General features: G+C 37.7%; 1 protein-coding gene across 11 annotated transcripts in view; it reads left to right on the top strand.

Annotated features, from left to right (window-relative positions):
* The window catches only part of EXOC6 (exocyst complex component 6), a 92961-nt gene that overhangs the window by 66005 nt on the left and 11419 nt on the right, over positions 1-15537 (top strand). For all 11 annotated transcript variants that reach the window (XR_014586958.1, XR_014586959.1, XM_083844724.1 and 8 more), the window contains one exon: positions 1593-1666. Coding sequence is in view for 9 of the 11 variants with exons in the window: in XM_083844724.1 (XP_083700850.1) it covers positions 1593-1666 (74 nt within the window). In the remaining 2 variants the exon portion in view is untranslated. The remainder of the gene's footprint in view (positions 1-1592; positions 1667-15537) is intronic.

Genomic DNA, 15537 nt, shown 5'->3' with positions numbered 1-15537 from the left:
TTGTTGTGTTTTTTTTTTTACATTTATATTTTCTGCCTCGTTTATACTTCTGCCATGCACAACTTGCCACAAGAATGAGTCCTATAATTAATTGTATTGTGTTATATAAACAAGTACTCTATTTTGGTTTGTAAAATTCTGCTGATTTGTTTAATTGCCCATTATTTCTTATATTATGTGAAACAGTAAATCAATAATAGTTTCCTTTCCATCTTTTTCATGCAATTAATGACTTCCTAGAGTTTGGTTATTAGGCTTCTGCAGTACTACTGTCTGGAGGGCTCAAGTGAGTCCATGAGTAAGCCTCTGATTGTGTAATGGACTCTATTGATTATGTACTGTGTGCTCCACTGCACCTGATGTACTTCTTAAAGTGTTGTCATCATGTATTCTATTTTACTTACTCCCCCCTTTACATTTAAGAAGAAACAGTGTCTGGAAATAGATTCATTTGGACACGTAGGCATATTGCATCCCAGCAGTAGTAAGTGCTGCTTTTGAATACACCCTGAAGTCATCTGAAATGTCTAGGACATTTTGCTGAGCTTGTGTTCATGTGTTTTTAAAAGAAGAAAGTAGGAAATTGCTCAAGTCTTGATTTAATGGTGCTCTGTGATGTGGACAAAGGGAAGGGGCTGCTGGAAAGCCTGTTGTCTTCTCTTTCCTGGAGCTGCTGGCCTTCTATAGTACAATTTTTTAAGTTTGCATCATTGCTTCCTGATATTTCCTGGTTGATAGTTCAACTATGATATAGTGTATTGGAGATTTATAGTTTTATTGAATTTCCAGTTTCATTGTTTTTACCTAATGATAACAGAAATCTGTGACATTTCCCTGCTTTTGTAGATGATTTTATTTTCTTTAGTTGCCATTAATTGTATATGAAGTTAAAAAAAAAATAAATTTTTGTTTATTTTTAGTGTTGACAGTTGATAGTTTCCTAACTTAAATGAGTAGATAACTTGTTTTGTTAATATTTTACTGTTTTCTGTATTTTGAAGATAGTTTTGCCTTCCTATTTTGACAGTCTATTTTGGGGTTCCAGAAGAGCAGAAGTTCTTGATCAATAAGCTAGCTAAAAGGCATGAACAGGCATTCCAGTTCTGTTCAGAATTGTAGCACTTTGAGCTTTCCACCTGTCATCTGCACATTAAACTAACTCCCACTTTAGTGTCTGTCTTTTATTGCTATTTGGCTAGAGGTGGGGTTTTATAGAGCGGATGCTATAACAAAAGCAGATGTTTGAAAATATGTTGACAGCCATGGAATTGGTATTATTTCAAAATACTTCAGTAATCATTTACCTCAGGCTGAAAATGTAAATGTGTTGGCTTTCACGCTTGTAACGTTATTACTGGTTTAGAATTTTAAGCCGAATTCGTAAATGTACTCCTAAAGGTATTGTTCCTGGAAGGTTTTGTTTGTTGGTTTGTTTGTTTTAAATCAGGGTGGGTTAATTAGTTGTAATGTGATTGTTTCAAGCTAGTTTCAGTTTCATGCTAGCTAGCATTTATAATGCATGCATTGATTTTCTGTTAGATTTCAAACAATATAAAAACTGCATCCATAATATTTTTAACCTTTCCTTGCAGTGTTTGCTAGTTCTGAGCCTGTGCCAGGATTCCAGGGAGACACCCTGCAGTTAGCTTTCATCGACCTCAGACAAGTAAGACACTAGTTGTTGTTTTTTATCCTACTAATTTCCCCTTTTGACCAGTGCTGGAGTTATTAAATTCAAGAACCTTTCATGTTTTAGAATTCCCATGTAATTAGTTCTGAAAAGCAGTTATTTGAAGTGTTATTAGTGGCACTATTCCCTGTAGCTTAGTATAAAAGTTTTCTCCAGTGTGATGTTAGGGGGCACTGTGCTACTGGTGGTACTATTGCATGTATATAACATTGAATTTTGGTCCAAACAATTTTGTAAGATCCCGCGATGCCTTTTTTTTTTTTTTTTCAAGAGTATACATGTTACTGTGGTGTGCTGTTACCCTGATTTCATTTTGAGCAATTGCTCCTTTCTAGAAAGCTGCTCCCAGGAGAGTAGAATTGGGCACGGTGTTATCTAGCATTTCTTTTCCTTAGCCTGTTACATATATTTATTTTAAACAGTTAGAAAACAGCTTTATTCCATCCTTCTGATCTTTACTCTATATAAAATATAATTTTAAATGCCCTAATATTGGAAGCACTTTCTCCACAGTTCTTGCCAAAAGGAAGGTTTTTCTGGACTGAAATCCACTTATCTTAACTTCATGTAGTTATTTCTATGCCCTGCTTTCTAAATTCTGACACTATATCTAACGATAGCAATCCATTTTCATAAACTTTTCATACTTGAGGTAAGCTTTTAAAAGGATTTATTATTTCACAAAATTGCAATTACAAGTGTCATTTAAATAGTGAAATGAATCATTAACTGCACATGGAAGGTCTTTAGCTTTCCACAGATGTTGATAATATTTTTCAACACCATTATGAGTCTGCCAAAGTCATCAGAAAAGAAGAGAAATGAGAAAGAATTAAGTATCAAATTATTTATGTAGCAAGAATATTTTTGCTTTTGACAGTTTAGTATGTTTTTTCACAGTAAGATAATTAAAAGGCATTTCAGAATGGAAAATTCCTGTAGCAACAGTATTCCAGTTTCTCCTAGTAGAAAGGATTTAATTAAACTGTTTTTTTAAATGAGAAAGTTAAAAGGTAGAGTTGTATGTTATATTCCCACAGCAATATAACATAATGAACAATATCTACAATAGGATAAGCCTGGTCTACATGAGGAGGATACAGGATTGTGTCCATAAGATTCATTAATGTGGTAACTATAGAGTTCCAAAATTCAATATGCAAAGATGTGCTTTGCGAGATTTAAACTACCACAAGGCTTGCTTTGACTAGCAGCCACCTTCTTTTGGATTCTGTTTTATTCTCCTTTTATTGCCAGTGTTAGAATTGACTAAACGTCTTCCAATTTGTACGACAACAATTTAGTTGAAGGGAAAGGATGTTGAGAGTTTTTTGGCATCATTTCTTTCATCCACCTGAGTGCTATAAATCCTCGTGGAGCCTATGTTTGTTTCAAGGAAAAACATGATTTCCAGCTATGCAGGAGGGCAGGGTGTGTACATACTTGCTACAGGAAATAAATAATATTTTTGTGTGTTTAAAGTACCAGCTGCTGAGCATGTCACGTAAATAAGGATTATGTTGCTTACGATAGCATTCAGTTTATGTTAGCAACTTATATTTAGAATTCTCTTGATGCAAGTAACACTTTATAGAGAATGCTCTGTATGCCATGGGAATCTAATTGATTTCAGATAATTTACAAACAGCAAAAGTCTGGGCAGCTCTCTGTACCAGGTTGTAATGTGAGCTTGTGCGTGTAAAGAGATCTACTATATTTGCTTTTTTTTTTTGTTTTTACTATATATTTTCATGCCTTGCCAAAAGTGCATACATATTGCAAGAACACATTAAAAATAAGACTTACCATTTAGTATGGATTTGCAGTGTTTTTCCTCTTTTCCTTATTTGTGATCCATTTCTATCTTAATAGGGTGGATGACAGTTCTTTTCAAGAATACTTAGAAAGGCAACAGAGCCTTTTTCAGAAAGTTCTTATAAAAGGTCATGCTTCTGTTTTTTAGTTTGAATTTGATACTTCTTCATGAATTGCAGGATATGAAAGATAAGGAAGTAGGTCCAGTGGTCAGGTTTTACCTGCCCACCCGGACTGTGCCCTGAGGTCAAACTCCTGATATTGGCTGTTTGGTACAGAGGAGCTGATGACAGGTAGGGGCTGATACAAGGGGGAAAGCTTGAACCGTATCAAAGCTAAAAGGCAGGAGATTTGGGACTCAGTGAGAGACTGTAGCTAAAAGATGGATCAGCAGGATTGCCCTCTTCTTAAAAAGCAGCTGACCTGCAAGGGAAAAGACTTTATCGTCCTGCCAATCACATGCTTGCTAATGGAAGCCAGTTATCTCAACAACAGCTTACTCTCTCTGTGTTGTACCAGGACAATGTGTAAGATTAATGAGGATTGGGTGGTAGAATATTGTAGCACATTTTCCGAAAGGACTAAAGTGACTTACGAGGAACCACCAGCTTGGAAGAAACAGAGGGAAGAGCTACACTTGGATGTACCACAGGGAGAGAAGCAGCTTTGAAAAGAATTGCCATAGGTATTTTCATCCTGATAGTTCCTGGTGGCAATGTATGAACAGTATGTTGTTCGCTGCAAGCCCAGTTCCTTCCTTTTTCCTCCCACAAATGCAGAAGAGCCAACAGAAACAGTTGACGTGAGAAAGAGTTGCTTCTAAGAAGAGAACAGTAGTTAGTAACAGAAAGCTGTACAAGTCTGGGAATGATGAAGGGGCAATCACTTCTTAGTGTCCTGTTTAATGAGCCACCTCTTTCTCCTTATATTATCCCCTTTTATGCTATTGTAATACTTAACATACTCCTTAAAGAAGCTTAGTAATCTGTAGAAACACTAGTAAATAAAGATTTTTACTCTGTTCCCATAACTATAATATCTCAGCATCTTACATATATGACGTATCTGTTGCAGTTGGCTAATCACACATGGTGCATTTGTTCTCCATTCTGTTTTTTGCTGCCAGGAGGAAGACTTTTATGTGCATAGACTTCTTTCTAATTTTTATGTTTTGACTGTGCTCTGCTATATGTTTTTGGCAGGCAAAACAAAAAATGTTGGGGGGTGGGCACAATTTCTAAAGAACTTGAAAGCTTCTATATCACATGAAGTAATCTAGAAAAAATGAATCCAGGATAAGTTTACATTCAGGCTCTCTGCTCTGTTCAAGTGAATTACTTCAAGTGGCAGAGTCCATTATATTTGCTTCATGCTGACTGGTGTGTAACGAGCATAGCCAAAAACATGGTTGGCTTTTGCATCACTGTAAATCTTTGCATGGCAGCCAAAGCGCATACGTAGCTATGTGGTGTCATCCCTCTGCTGGTAACATGGGTTTGTAGTTCAGACTTGGGAATACAAGCAGTAGCTGTAGAACCGTAGAATAACATACAGCAATTTCTTAGAGTTACCTGAAGTTCAGTACAGGGAGAATACCAATATACAATTCCCTGTACTAATTAAGAATCACATGGCCATGACCATCTAGAAACTTGCAGCTATAGCTAGTTTAGCAGGTACTAAAGCAGCCAGCAGCTGTTAAGAAAATGGGGATAAATTCATGGTACTGTACAGCTGCTGTAATTGTCATGTCTCCTGCCACATGTCTTAGCATATGACCTGAGCTCATACTTGGGTGCACCCTTTCACCCCACTTAACACCACTGAGGTACAAGCCAGCTCACCAAGGCAATTATCAAAGCGGCATGTGATTCTTTAAAGAAACTGGTCTTTGGCATCTCTTGAAGATGACCCATCTCTCAGGTGACTTGCTTTGCTCTCTGAAGATAATCTCTTGCTACTGACTGTATAGGGAGCCTGGGTAAATAGTGTACTGGCCCAACATGTGGTGAAATGAACTTTGGGGAATTTACTACCATTTCAAATCTTAGGTCAATTGGAATTAAACTTCAAAAGTGAACAGATCTTAGGTTGTACTACTTGAATTAGTCTCCGAGGAAGCTCAGCCTCCTACATGAATTAGTTTTGTCCTGGTTATGATCTGTTCTTTAGTGTCTAAACACTAGGAATTTCTATCTAAGCATTTTCTGTAACATGAGGCAGTTTCCTGGCTGTCCTGGACAGTTAAACGCTGTGAGGAAAAGACCTGAATGTTACAATGTGTGCTTTATTCTTTGCAGAGCCAGTGTAGTGTGTAGTAGACAATAATGATAACCTAATAGTAGCCTTAGAGGTCCTGTTGTATTGTGTCAATAGTTGCTTTCCCAGGGCAAATTTCATGCTTCTTAACCAACTGGGAAGTAATAAATGCTTATTCTTGAAATAAAATTATTGCCTGCAGACTTGCAACTTAAGCTGCCAATTTAGTTTGACTTTTTTTTTTTTTTTTACCTTAGACTTCACAGGTGATTTCTAGTGTTTCTCTCTGCCATGAGCACTACTTCAGATTCAAACAGGCCTTCTTCCTCTTCTGTCTAATCTCAGACAAGTACTCAGCTAGTTTGATGATAGTGGAATTTTCTTATTTTGGCAGGGGTGAAGAGAACTGACTCATCTGTGTTCTTTTTGCACTTAAGCATATGATTTTAATATCCTCCAGTTGCTCTCAGTGCTGGTCCTGTGACAGGGACAGCATTCTGAAGTGAAGCAGAACCATGCACTGTTGGTAACCCCCAAGTTAAGTGACCACCACAGCAATATCTCCACCCATATGGTAATATAGGGTTTACAGTCTGTGAAACTGTTTAAAGACTGTGAATGACAGGGTCCATAAATTCAGCAGAGGTAATGAGAGAAAATACTCAATGTTTTGCAGCAATTTCTGTTAACATTTTGATAGAATTAGGCATTAATTATATATAAAGCTGTAATACAATCAATGCAATCAATATACAGAATAATGTACCATGGAAGCATTAGCACATACATTTTTCTTAGTCTTCTGTTTATGTTGTGTGTAAATAAGCATGCGTATAAGCGTTTCCAATAGCCCAAGCTATTGTTAATACACAATATGTATTTCTTCTAAAAAATTATATAGGATAATTAAAAGTATAGTATATTTCCCTCTGATTCCAAAGCATAATGGAAACTGGACTGCTAGTTTCTTGGGTTGCTTTTCCACTTAATTTGTAATACATTTTCTGGTGTACTGTTGATGAGAAATATCGCTAACCTTCTGAAATGTGGTGTTGCATGCAATAGATGTAAATTTATTTCAAAGAGAAAATTCTTACTAGTATCTTAATATTGTCCTTCTTTTTCTTCTGCTGCACACCGTTGCTTCTCATTCATCACTGAGGGATGTTACTGTCCTGATAACTCAGTAGTGACTCGTAGATAGAAACTGAAACAGATCACTGGAGTTCCATCCCAGCCACTGAGGTGTCTGCCACTAAAGGCAGACTGACAGCTTGGTCTTCCCCACTGTTCTGTTTGCAGTGTTTAATTTGATTTAATTTCCTGTGGTAGTACAGCTCTACATTTCAGCTCTGGCTTCTCTCTGATTCCCCCAGCGTGCAGCGTGCCAAAGCTCCTGCTATCTGTGAGGAAAATGCTCTCAAGCAGGCATCAGAGAATAAGTTGTAGGCTGTTGCCAAAATGCTCCACCATGACTCTTGAATGGCATGGGCTCTAAAGGCATCCCGCACAATCTGCCAGTCCATGCAGTGCCTAGGCCTTGGAAGGAGTCAGGTACACCCACCCCTGGTCCCTGCTTCATGAAAGAGTCTTGACCAGAAGGACCATCAGGGTTTTCCAAGAGGAAGAAATCCCTAACAGTATGTTTAGAAGTAAGTCTTAAAAACTTCAGAGCTTAAAGATAAAAGTAAGCTTCTCTTTTCATAAGACAGCAGTTTGAATTTTTAATTAGCAGGTATTATAGAATATTTCATCTTTCCCTTCCTGAGGGAAATGATTGTTGAGACTTTCATCTTCACAGAGGCTCTTTCACAATGCTTACTGATCCCTTTCTCCCCCATCCATTCTCCAGCTTCTCTGAACAAGCAGAGGAGCATGTTACATCTGTAACATGAAGCCCAGCCTCAGGGTGCGATGTAATGGGATTTGCGCTTCTCTGAGTTTTCAGTGCAATGCTGCTTATTCAGCTAAAGAAAAGAGCTCAGATTTCAGACAGCAACAAAACAGGAGTTGCACCTCTCTGGATTTCAGGTCACAGATCTTCACTTTGCTGGGGAAGGAAGCAACTCCCTTGCTGACCTTCCCCCTTTTCATAAATTGACTCCACACTAAAGCAGGAGAAGGACTTGAGCCACACAGTGAGCAGAATAGAGACACTGCAAGGCTCAATTTCTCAACAGTTTGTGTTATACTGGGGTAATGTGCATATATATATATATGTATATATACCTGAGTTCAAAATAACACGGCTACAAGTATGACTGTATGGTAATTGTGTGTTAGCCAGCTTGCAGGGAGCACACAATGCCTTCTCTGAGTACTGTAGTCTTACAAATACATGAGAATTCTCCCCACAAACATGACGCTTATATTCCCCAGTGGAAACTCCTGGTTTTGACTTTTCCTTTTCACCTAGATTCTGTAAAGCCAATAGGTAATTGTGGTAGGCTCAGATCACAAAATGTGTGTGTAGAAATTCATGAGGAAGATCTCAATCAGTGCTCTGTACACAGAAATCAGCTCATTACTTAGATGGGATTTATATTTGCCAGCTGTTAAGAATTAGGAAGCTTTGGAAACAAATATGCAGTAATTAGCAGTGGGGATGGTCAAAACTAAGCATGGCTTTGAATACGCTATCTTGATAAGGATTTTCAGAATCAAAGCAGGATGGCATGTCAGTCATTTCCTGGCAGTAGGTGTTCTCACCCAGTACTGCCAGGAACTAAGAGACATGTGCCAGTTATTAGATCTGTGTTCTTCAGGACATTGAATCATTTATCAAATTCAGTGCAAAACAGTCTGTATCCAGGTCAGCTTCTGAATGCCCCTTTTTCATCAGAGAAGTGCAGATAACATGGTGATATTGCACCAAGTTTTCATTCTAGATCCTGGATTATTGACAATGAGGGGACATAACCGAAAAACAGATTAAAAAAAATCAGTTTACAAATACTGTTACTTTACTTCAGTAGCCCTATCAATAGCTTACCTAACTAAAACAATATACATATGGCCATTTATCTACGCGATACATTATTCCACCTCTAGCAAAAACCATAACAGTTTCTCCAGAGGAAAGTACAAAAGATTATGCACAGAAGACTTTGTGGCGATGGCTATAATGTTTAAAATGAATGGCATCTCCTAAATGACAGTAAAGAGTACTGTAGGTACATGTAACCGTGGAAGTTATCAAAAATAAAAATATTTCTTGTTATTTCTTTAAGCTAGTTCATTTAAGGGATACAATTCTCTTAGTTCCCCACTTACTGAACCAGAAGTATGCAAGAATTAGTTGAGCTGCCAAGAAATCTGCACCGTGTATTTAGAAAATGACAGAATTCATGAAGCTTGACGTAGAGACCTGCAGATAAAACCTTTGCATAGGAACATAAGCTTGTCTTGAACAAGAGGGGGTTGTTGTTGTTGTTGAGTGAATTTATAGTTTTTAGAACTGAGACGGAAATGGCTTTTGTTGATCTCATTTATCATATGCAGGTAAAACACTTGACTTCTTAGAGCAGTGCAGTGGAGCTTCTAAATATTACCATCATAGAAATCTGTAAACACTTCTCTGGAGAGGCTGATCAAAGCAGATATTTCAACAATAAAATAAAAAAGGGCAAAAGCTCCTGTCAAGACTCTTTAGATGGGCATATCTCAGTCACTATCTGAATACTACCAACTGTCACAATTAATCAGCTTTAAGCTCTTCTTAGTCATCGGTACTGTCAGAAGACGAGGTTTAGGAGGAGTTAATCAATTCACTCAAAACCTACAGGGCTGTTATGATGAAAACTCCGTATCGCCAGAAAACCTTTCTCTCCAAGAAAGTTCATCTCTTAGTTACAGAGAAATTCTCTGCAAGATCATAATGTAAATGCCACTAAAACTGTATGCTTGGTAGTTGAAGTACATATGCCAGTTATGCCCTGTCCATAATGCCAGAACCAAGAGGTCTCGATTTTCTCAAATGAAATGCTAGATTTCTTCAATAACTGACATGCTACGTGTCTGGGAAGCTATTTATGAAGCAGTCAAGTTTTAATCTGTAATATCTCCAAGGACATTATGAAAGAAAGCACAAAGTAAGCCTTATCTGAAAAAGGTTTCCATTCTTTTGCAGAAGTATCTTTTAATAGAAAGTTGCAACTGAGTTGACTTTCAGATAATTTCTCAATTAACAAATCCCTTGCTTGAATTAGAAGAAATTGATCCACGTGCCTATTATATTTATTAGCTCCTGCTTACACTTTCTTTGAGTCACTGATATACATCCCATTCAGTGGAAGTTATTTAGTAGAATGTGGAGTTTCTTTCTGATAGTTTTCTCCTGGCAGTTTTGCTCCCCAGCTGATTCTTGCCTTTATCTTTATCCCATAAGAAATGACATAAATGCAAACTGAAAGCTTTGCTTACAGGAAGATTTGGGTGCCCGACTTTTCTGAAGTTTAGGAATACATTATATCAAGCTGTTGTCTTCCTGCTGACAGCCAGTTGTGGCAGGATCTCTGCCTTTGTGTCTGGGTCTTTCTGTAGCCCTGAGCTGATGGATGGAGTTCAGTTTTGGAGCCCCCCAGCTCCACAGGACTTCCTCTGAATCCCGTGGGTGGTATTTGGTTCCTATGACTAATGAAGGAGCATTGTTAATTGAAGAACACAAGAGAAGAAAACTGTTGTTTTCCTTCAAGTTACTTGTTATTTGTATTCTTTTAACATCTATGAGCCCTAGTCACCCATCAGGGAGCTTTGGGGCTGCTAGCTGCTTCAGTGGATTCAATAATTTCTGTTCCCAAACTCCTTACATCCTCCAGCCTTAGCTAAGCAGGTAGTATCACTGATATGTAGTGCTATATATTGGGCTACACTACTAACCCCTTAACCCTGCAGAGTTGCCTTCAATATTTTTTCAGTTGCATCTATCAACATATTTAGATTCCATTCCTTCCCTAAATTATCTGTCAAGCACAGGCAGCAGGCAGAATATCCCCCTCTCCCTTTTTTTTCCTTTTGCTACAGTTTTGTGAAAAAGAAAGATAATCAATTCTACATCAATTGTTTGGTCATCACTATAAGGGCAATGTAAAATTCTGAAAAATCAAGAGAATCTTTTACAACAAGGATTCAAGGACCGTCCTCTACTTCGGAACAATAACAATGTATGGAAGGAAGTGGGGAGCTTTTGTTTTGTTTTGTTTTTAAACATGAAATACCTTCATAAGTAAAAGGGTTCCAAAACTTTGCATAGATGTAGTGTATTCATTTGGAACCCCACAATGACAAGAAGTGCTGGGGGGGTAGAATGAATAAGACCAGAAATGTGAATAAATGGGTGAGAACATGAAATGTCAGAAGATAAGTAGATGAAAGTAGTAGATGATTGAGGGGGTGGCGGGGAGAACTTAAAGATACGGGTTGAAGGACAAGAGGTGAAAAATAAGAATAAGTTCCTGGCTACAAATGCACTTTGTTGTCCTTATTCTTTTTTCTTTCTGAGTTTATCATTTTCTATGGTTTTATGCTGAGTCCCGTTAAGAACAGTTTGGTTTTTTTTTTTTAACAGTAGAAGTTTGAAGAGGTGCTTTTACCCAAAGGAAAGAAAGGACTTTCAGTACACAGTTAATGGTGTATAAAGCCCGTGAAGCCATCAGGTTGCCTTATGCCCCAGAGAACGCCAGCTTTCCCAGTTTCAGTGGCATGCCTCCAGGAAATCGTTCCAGGAGGACACACAATTAGCCCACGCTCTTCCAGAGTGCACGGTGTAACATGATGCAGTTAAACCAGAAGACAGTTTTCATCTTTTGACCCTGTGTCAAACATGTCAATTGAGCAGCTTACCTGAGATCTGGAAGAGCACACAGGCCATCAGAGACTTTCCCATAGAAAGGAACGTGCGGTAGACACACAAAAAAATGCAGTTTTAAAAATTGACTTATTCACTAAGTAACAGAGAAAGTGCTGAACCAGCCTTTGCAAGGGGCATGACTCAGTGCTTTCAGATACTCCTTTCTTTTTGCTGGTCTGAATTTTAAATAAAAAAAAATCTTTGCCCTTGCTCAACATGTATGAGGACAGTAAAAGTTGCTCGTACATTTTAAGTGCTAACAGAATATTGAGTCCTGTAGAAGTACAGATTTGATCCTAATTTTGCTAATATCATTGCAATGCATATCCAGATGATAGTTTGGGGAAAGGTTATCTGTTCAGTATAGTGCCTAAGTCTTGCATCCATTCACACAGAGGACAGTTTTAAAAGTTCCTAGTGAAACAGAGTAATGTAGACTAATTCCTAGATGGAAATAGGCAGGCAATGGAGGAAAGATGCCTAGCTAGTAGGTTGGAAAGACAAGCTGAAAACTCAAATGACAGTGTAAAACAGTCTCTATAGCTTAATTAAATAAAACCTGTAATGCGATTTAAACTTCTTTGGGTTAAAATTACTTTAATAAGGGTGTTAATTACTAGAGGATTAACACTGCTTACATGTGATAATAGATGTGGTCAGTCAATAAAGGGTGAGAATAATGTTCATTTAAGAAGCAAAAGAATCTGGCACAGGATTACTCACCAGAAAGGGATAACATTTCAAAGTGGCAAGTAAGATCAGGGGAAGAGTTTTTCAGATTGCAGGAGGCATTAGAGGCTAAATTGTGCCATCACTGCCCAGCAAGGTTCCACGTGTATTGGGATCTAATGGGGCTAATATACGAAGAGTAATTGTTACAAATTGCATACTATATATAGTTTGGAAATCTCCTCTCTTCCGGAGCAACTGTAAAAATAACTTGTCAGATTAAAAATTTTCAGAAAATGTTGTCATCTGAGAATTGATGAGAAAAGGAAAAAGATCAACGTCTAAGAATAATTTCTGGAAGATGTGTGGAAGAAATGAAGTAATATTGGGGTATTGACATTGAGCAGAAAGGGGTTTTCCTAAAACATTTGTAAACATAACAACAGGAAAAGAAAGATCTTTTTCAAAAACCCAACAAAAACAAATTCTGAGTTATCCAGGTTTCTTGTTACTGCAACTTACTAGGCTCAGAGACCTTTGCTAAACCAAGTTATCTAGACAAGAAAAACAGAAAAAAACAAATACTGGGATTTTATATAGGCAGCAGTGTTTGCAAAATGTTTTGAGAGTCATCTGACAGATATAAATGTGGAAGTAAACTACTTGTGGTAGCTGAAGAAGAAAGTGAAGGTTGTCCAGGAAAGAATAGGGAAAAAAAAGTCTAGTGATTTTGGCTTTGCTTTTAACTTGTCTATATTTACATTCCTGAGCTACTGCTTGTGGAATTCCTTGTCCAGTGGTTCCCAGGTCTAGTATAGCTTTCCCTAAGGGATGTAACTTCATCTGCTGTGAAGGGTGGGTATGCAAGCATACTCTGAATGCACTACTTTGGAAGAAATAATTATCTGTTTACAGTGAAGTCATGGTGAGCACATCTATAAGTGTCTGTGCTTTATAGATTGCATTGGATTTTTGTTTGTTCCTGGATGCAGACAAAAAAGATGCTGGTTTCTGGCCTGTTACGTCTTAGATTTCAGTTCTGGTTGAAACTTATTTGTGCTACTGCTGATAATTATTTTTTTTTTACACTTACAAATACCATTAGTATGCTATACATGTTCTTTAAAACTGAGGTGTAGACCTTATGTAACATGGATGGTATGGTGGTGGTGCTCTGAGACAGAGTCATTGAAAGAGACCAAAGGTAGAGCAAATACAGCCTCAGTGGAATATTATATTAACTTGGATGTGAAATGCTGGAGGCTTTGCTGGCCACTTAAGAGAGGAGTCCTGAGCACTATGATTTTTAAATTTAGATTTGTAGCTTTTCAAGAACTGTGCAAATCTTAAAAATTAAATTATAAATTCAAAAATTATTAAAGCTGTTGCATTGGAACAATTTGTCTGTGTCTGCTGTAGAAGCTGCAGTTACCTCTGTGGAGGTGATGTGTGTCAGTGCACGCTGGAGATCACTGAACTCTGTGGAGACCGTGTGCTGCACAGTCAGGAAGATGCCCATAAACTTTATAGACCTGATGTATATCCTCCTGCTATGTTGAAAGCCTCAGTCTCTTTAACAATGTAATTTCAGTATTTTCCTGAGATGTTATTCGATCTGGTGTTTAGGTCTGAGTGTGAATATGGCAAGGAATAACTTGACAGCTAGGAAAAGGAAATATTCTGTCCGGCCACTAAATAGCTAACTCTTAGTAGCTAGGTTAGCTGTTTCCTGGGTCAGTTTTGTGAGCTGCAACTTCATACAAAGAGCTAACGTGGTTCATCTTTGCATCCTTGTGAATGCAAGTCTGATGTTGTGGATCTGTGCCATGCTTACTTGTCTACTTGTAGGCATCTGTTGACATTGGCAGGCCAAGACTGTGTTTCTATAACTCCTTCCTTCAAGCCTAGAAGTAATCAGACTGAAATTTAAACGTGAAGGTACAATTATACTTGGACAGACCACTACAGATGTTTAGTTCCAGAGTACAACAGCCTGACTTTATGCATTAGGTGTACAGGTATGCAAGGACAGTTTGGATTAGTTAGTTCAAAATAGCAGTTGTCAGGAAATGACTTTCTATGGTACAGTATGTATCCTTACGTTTGGTGAGATTGTCAACATCTAGGGTTACTCACATGGGTACTGCTAACTTTTAAATGTGACAGATAGGACAAGTGTGTTCAATTCCACAACACATTGTGGAAGATGTTTTGTGTGTAAATTTTATTCCAATTACACTGTTAGATTATTTTAACCAGTCCTATTGTCTCTAAATTAGTTAACTTTGACATTAGCTTTTAAAATTTTTGAATATACCTCAAATGTATTTGTACAGGAAGGACTGAGATAAATTATACAGTTTAAGTCTTCAAGAAATATATTTAAGGCACTGTGCTACATAACGTGCCATTTAAGGCCTTATTTCATAGATAACCAAATAGTTGAAAGCAGGCCTCTTGTAAGTCTCATGCAGTTAAAAAAAACCTGTTTATCGATAATTTAAGTTTAAATAAACTGTGCTGCAAAAACTCCCTCATCAGTTACTAGTGTTCCTGGTAAGTTTTAGTGTTTAAGCACTACTTACTTACACACCTGTCTGTGCTTAAAAAAGAAAAAAGAAAAATGAAAATGACAGCTTTAAACTTAACTGTAATATATCAAAGGCTTCATGATTCTGCCAACTGAAATTGTATTTTCAAAGTCCTGTTCAGATCAGAGGCAGAAGCTCTGTTTTGGGGGCTGCACTTGTTGCTCCCTGCATGCTGTTGGTAGGAGTATGCCTTAGCATCAGGAGCTCAAAACCAAAAAATTGGTGAAGGACCCAAACATTGCATAATATGCAACTTTTAATCCACACAAATTTTACCACTGACATAGTTTTATGCTTTGTCTAAAGGGACTGTGTGTACAGGCTGATGGGCTTGACTGGAGCAATTTGGCCAGAGCCCGTGCCCTCTGGAGCCTGACTGTCTGCCAGGCTTCTGCTTTTCAAACACTTGCCTGTTTCTGGGCTCAAAAGACAGTTCTTTTGCTACTAGTCCAGTTTATTCGTTAATGATGAAGAAGAACACACTTCATAATAAACATTCACACCGTAATCAAACGAGTCTTCTTTGAATATCTATTACTTGTTTCTACATTCTGTATTGCTTGGGACTTAGCTTTTTATGTTTGCCTCAATGACTGTATTTGAGTGACTTTCTTGGGAAGTTACATCTTTGGTTGCTTGAAGTCTTTATGTTTGTTTTGGTCACG

The sequence above is a fragment of the Anser anser genome (genome assembly GCF_964211835.1).
Source record: "Anser anser genome assembly, chromosome: 7".
NCBI classification, from domain to species: domain Eukaryota; kingdom Metazoa; phylum Chordata; class Aves; order Anseriformes; family Anatidae; genus Anser; species Anser anser.
Note: the sequence above shows the minus strand (reverse complement) of the source record. Positions and strands in the feature narration are given on the sequence as shown.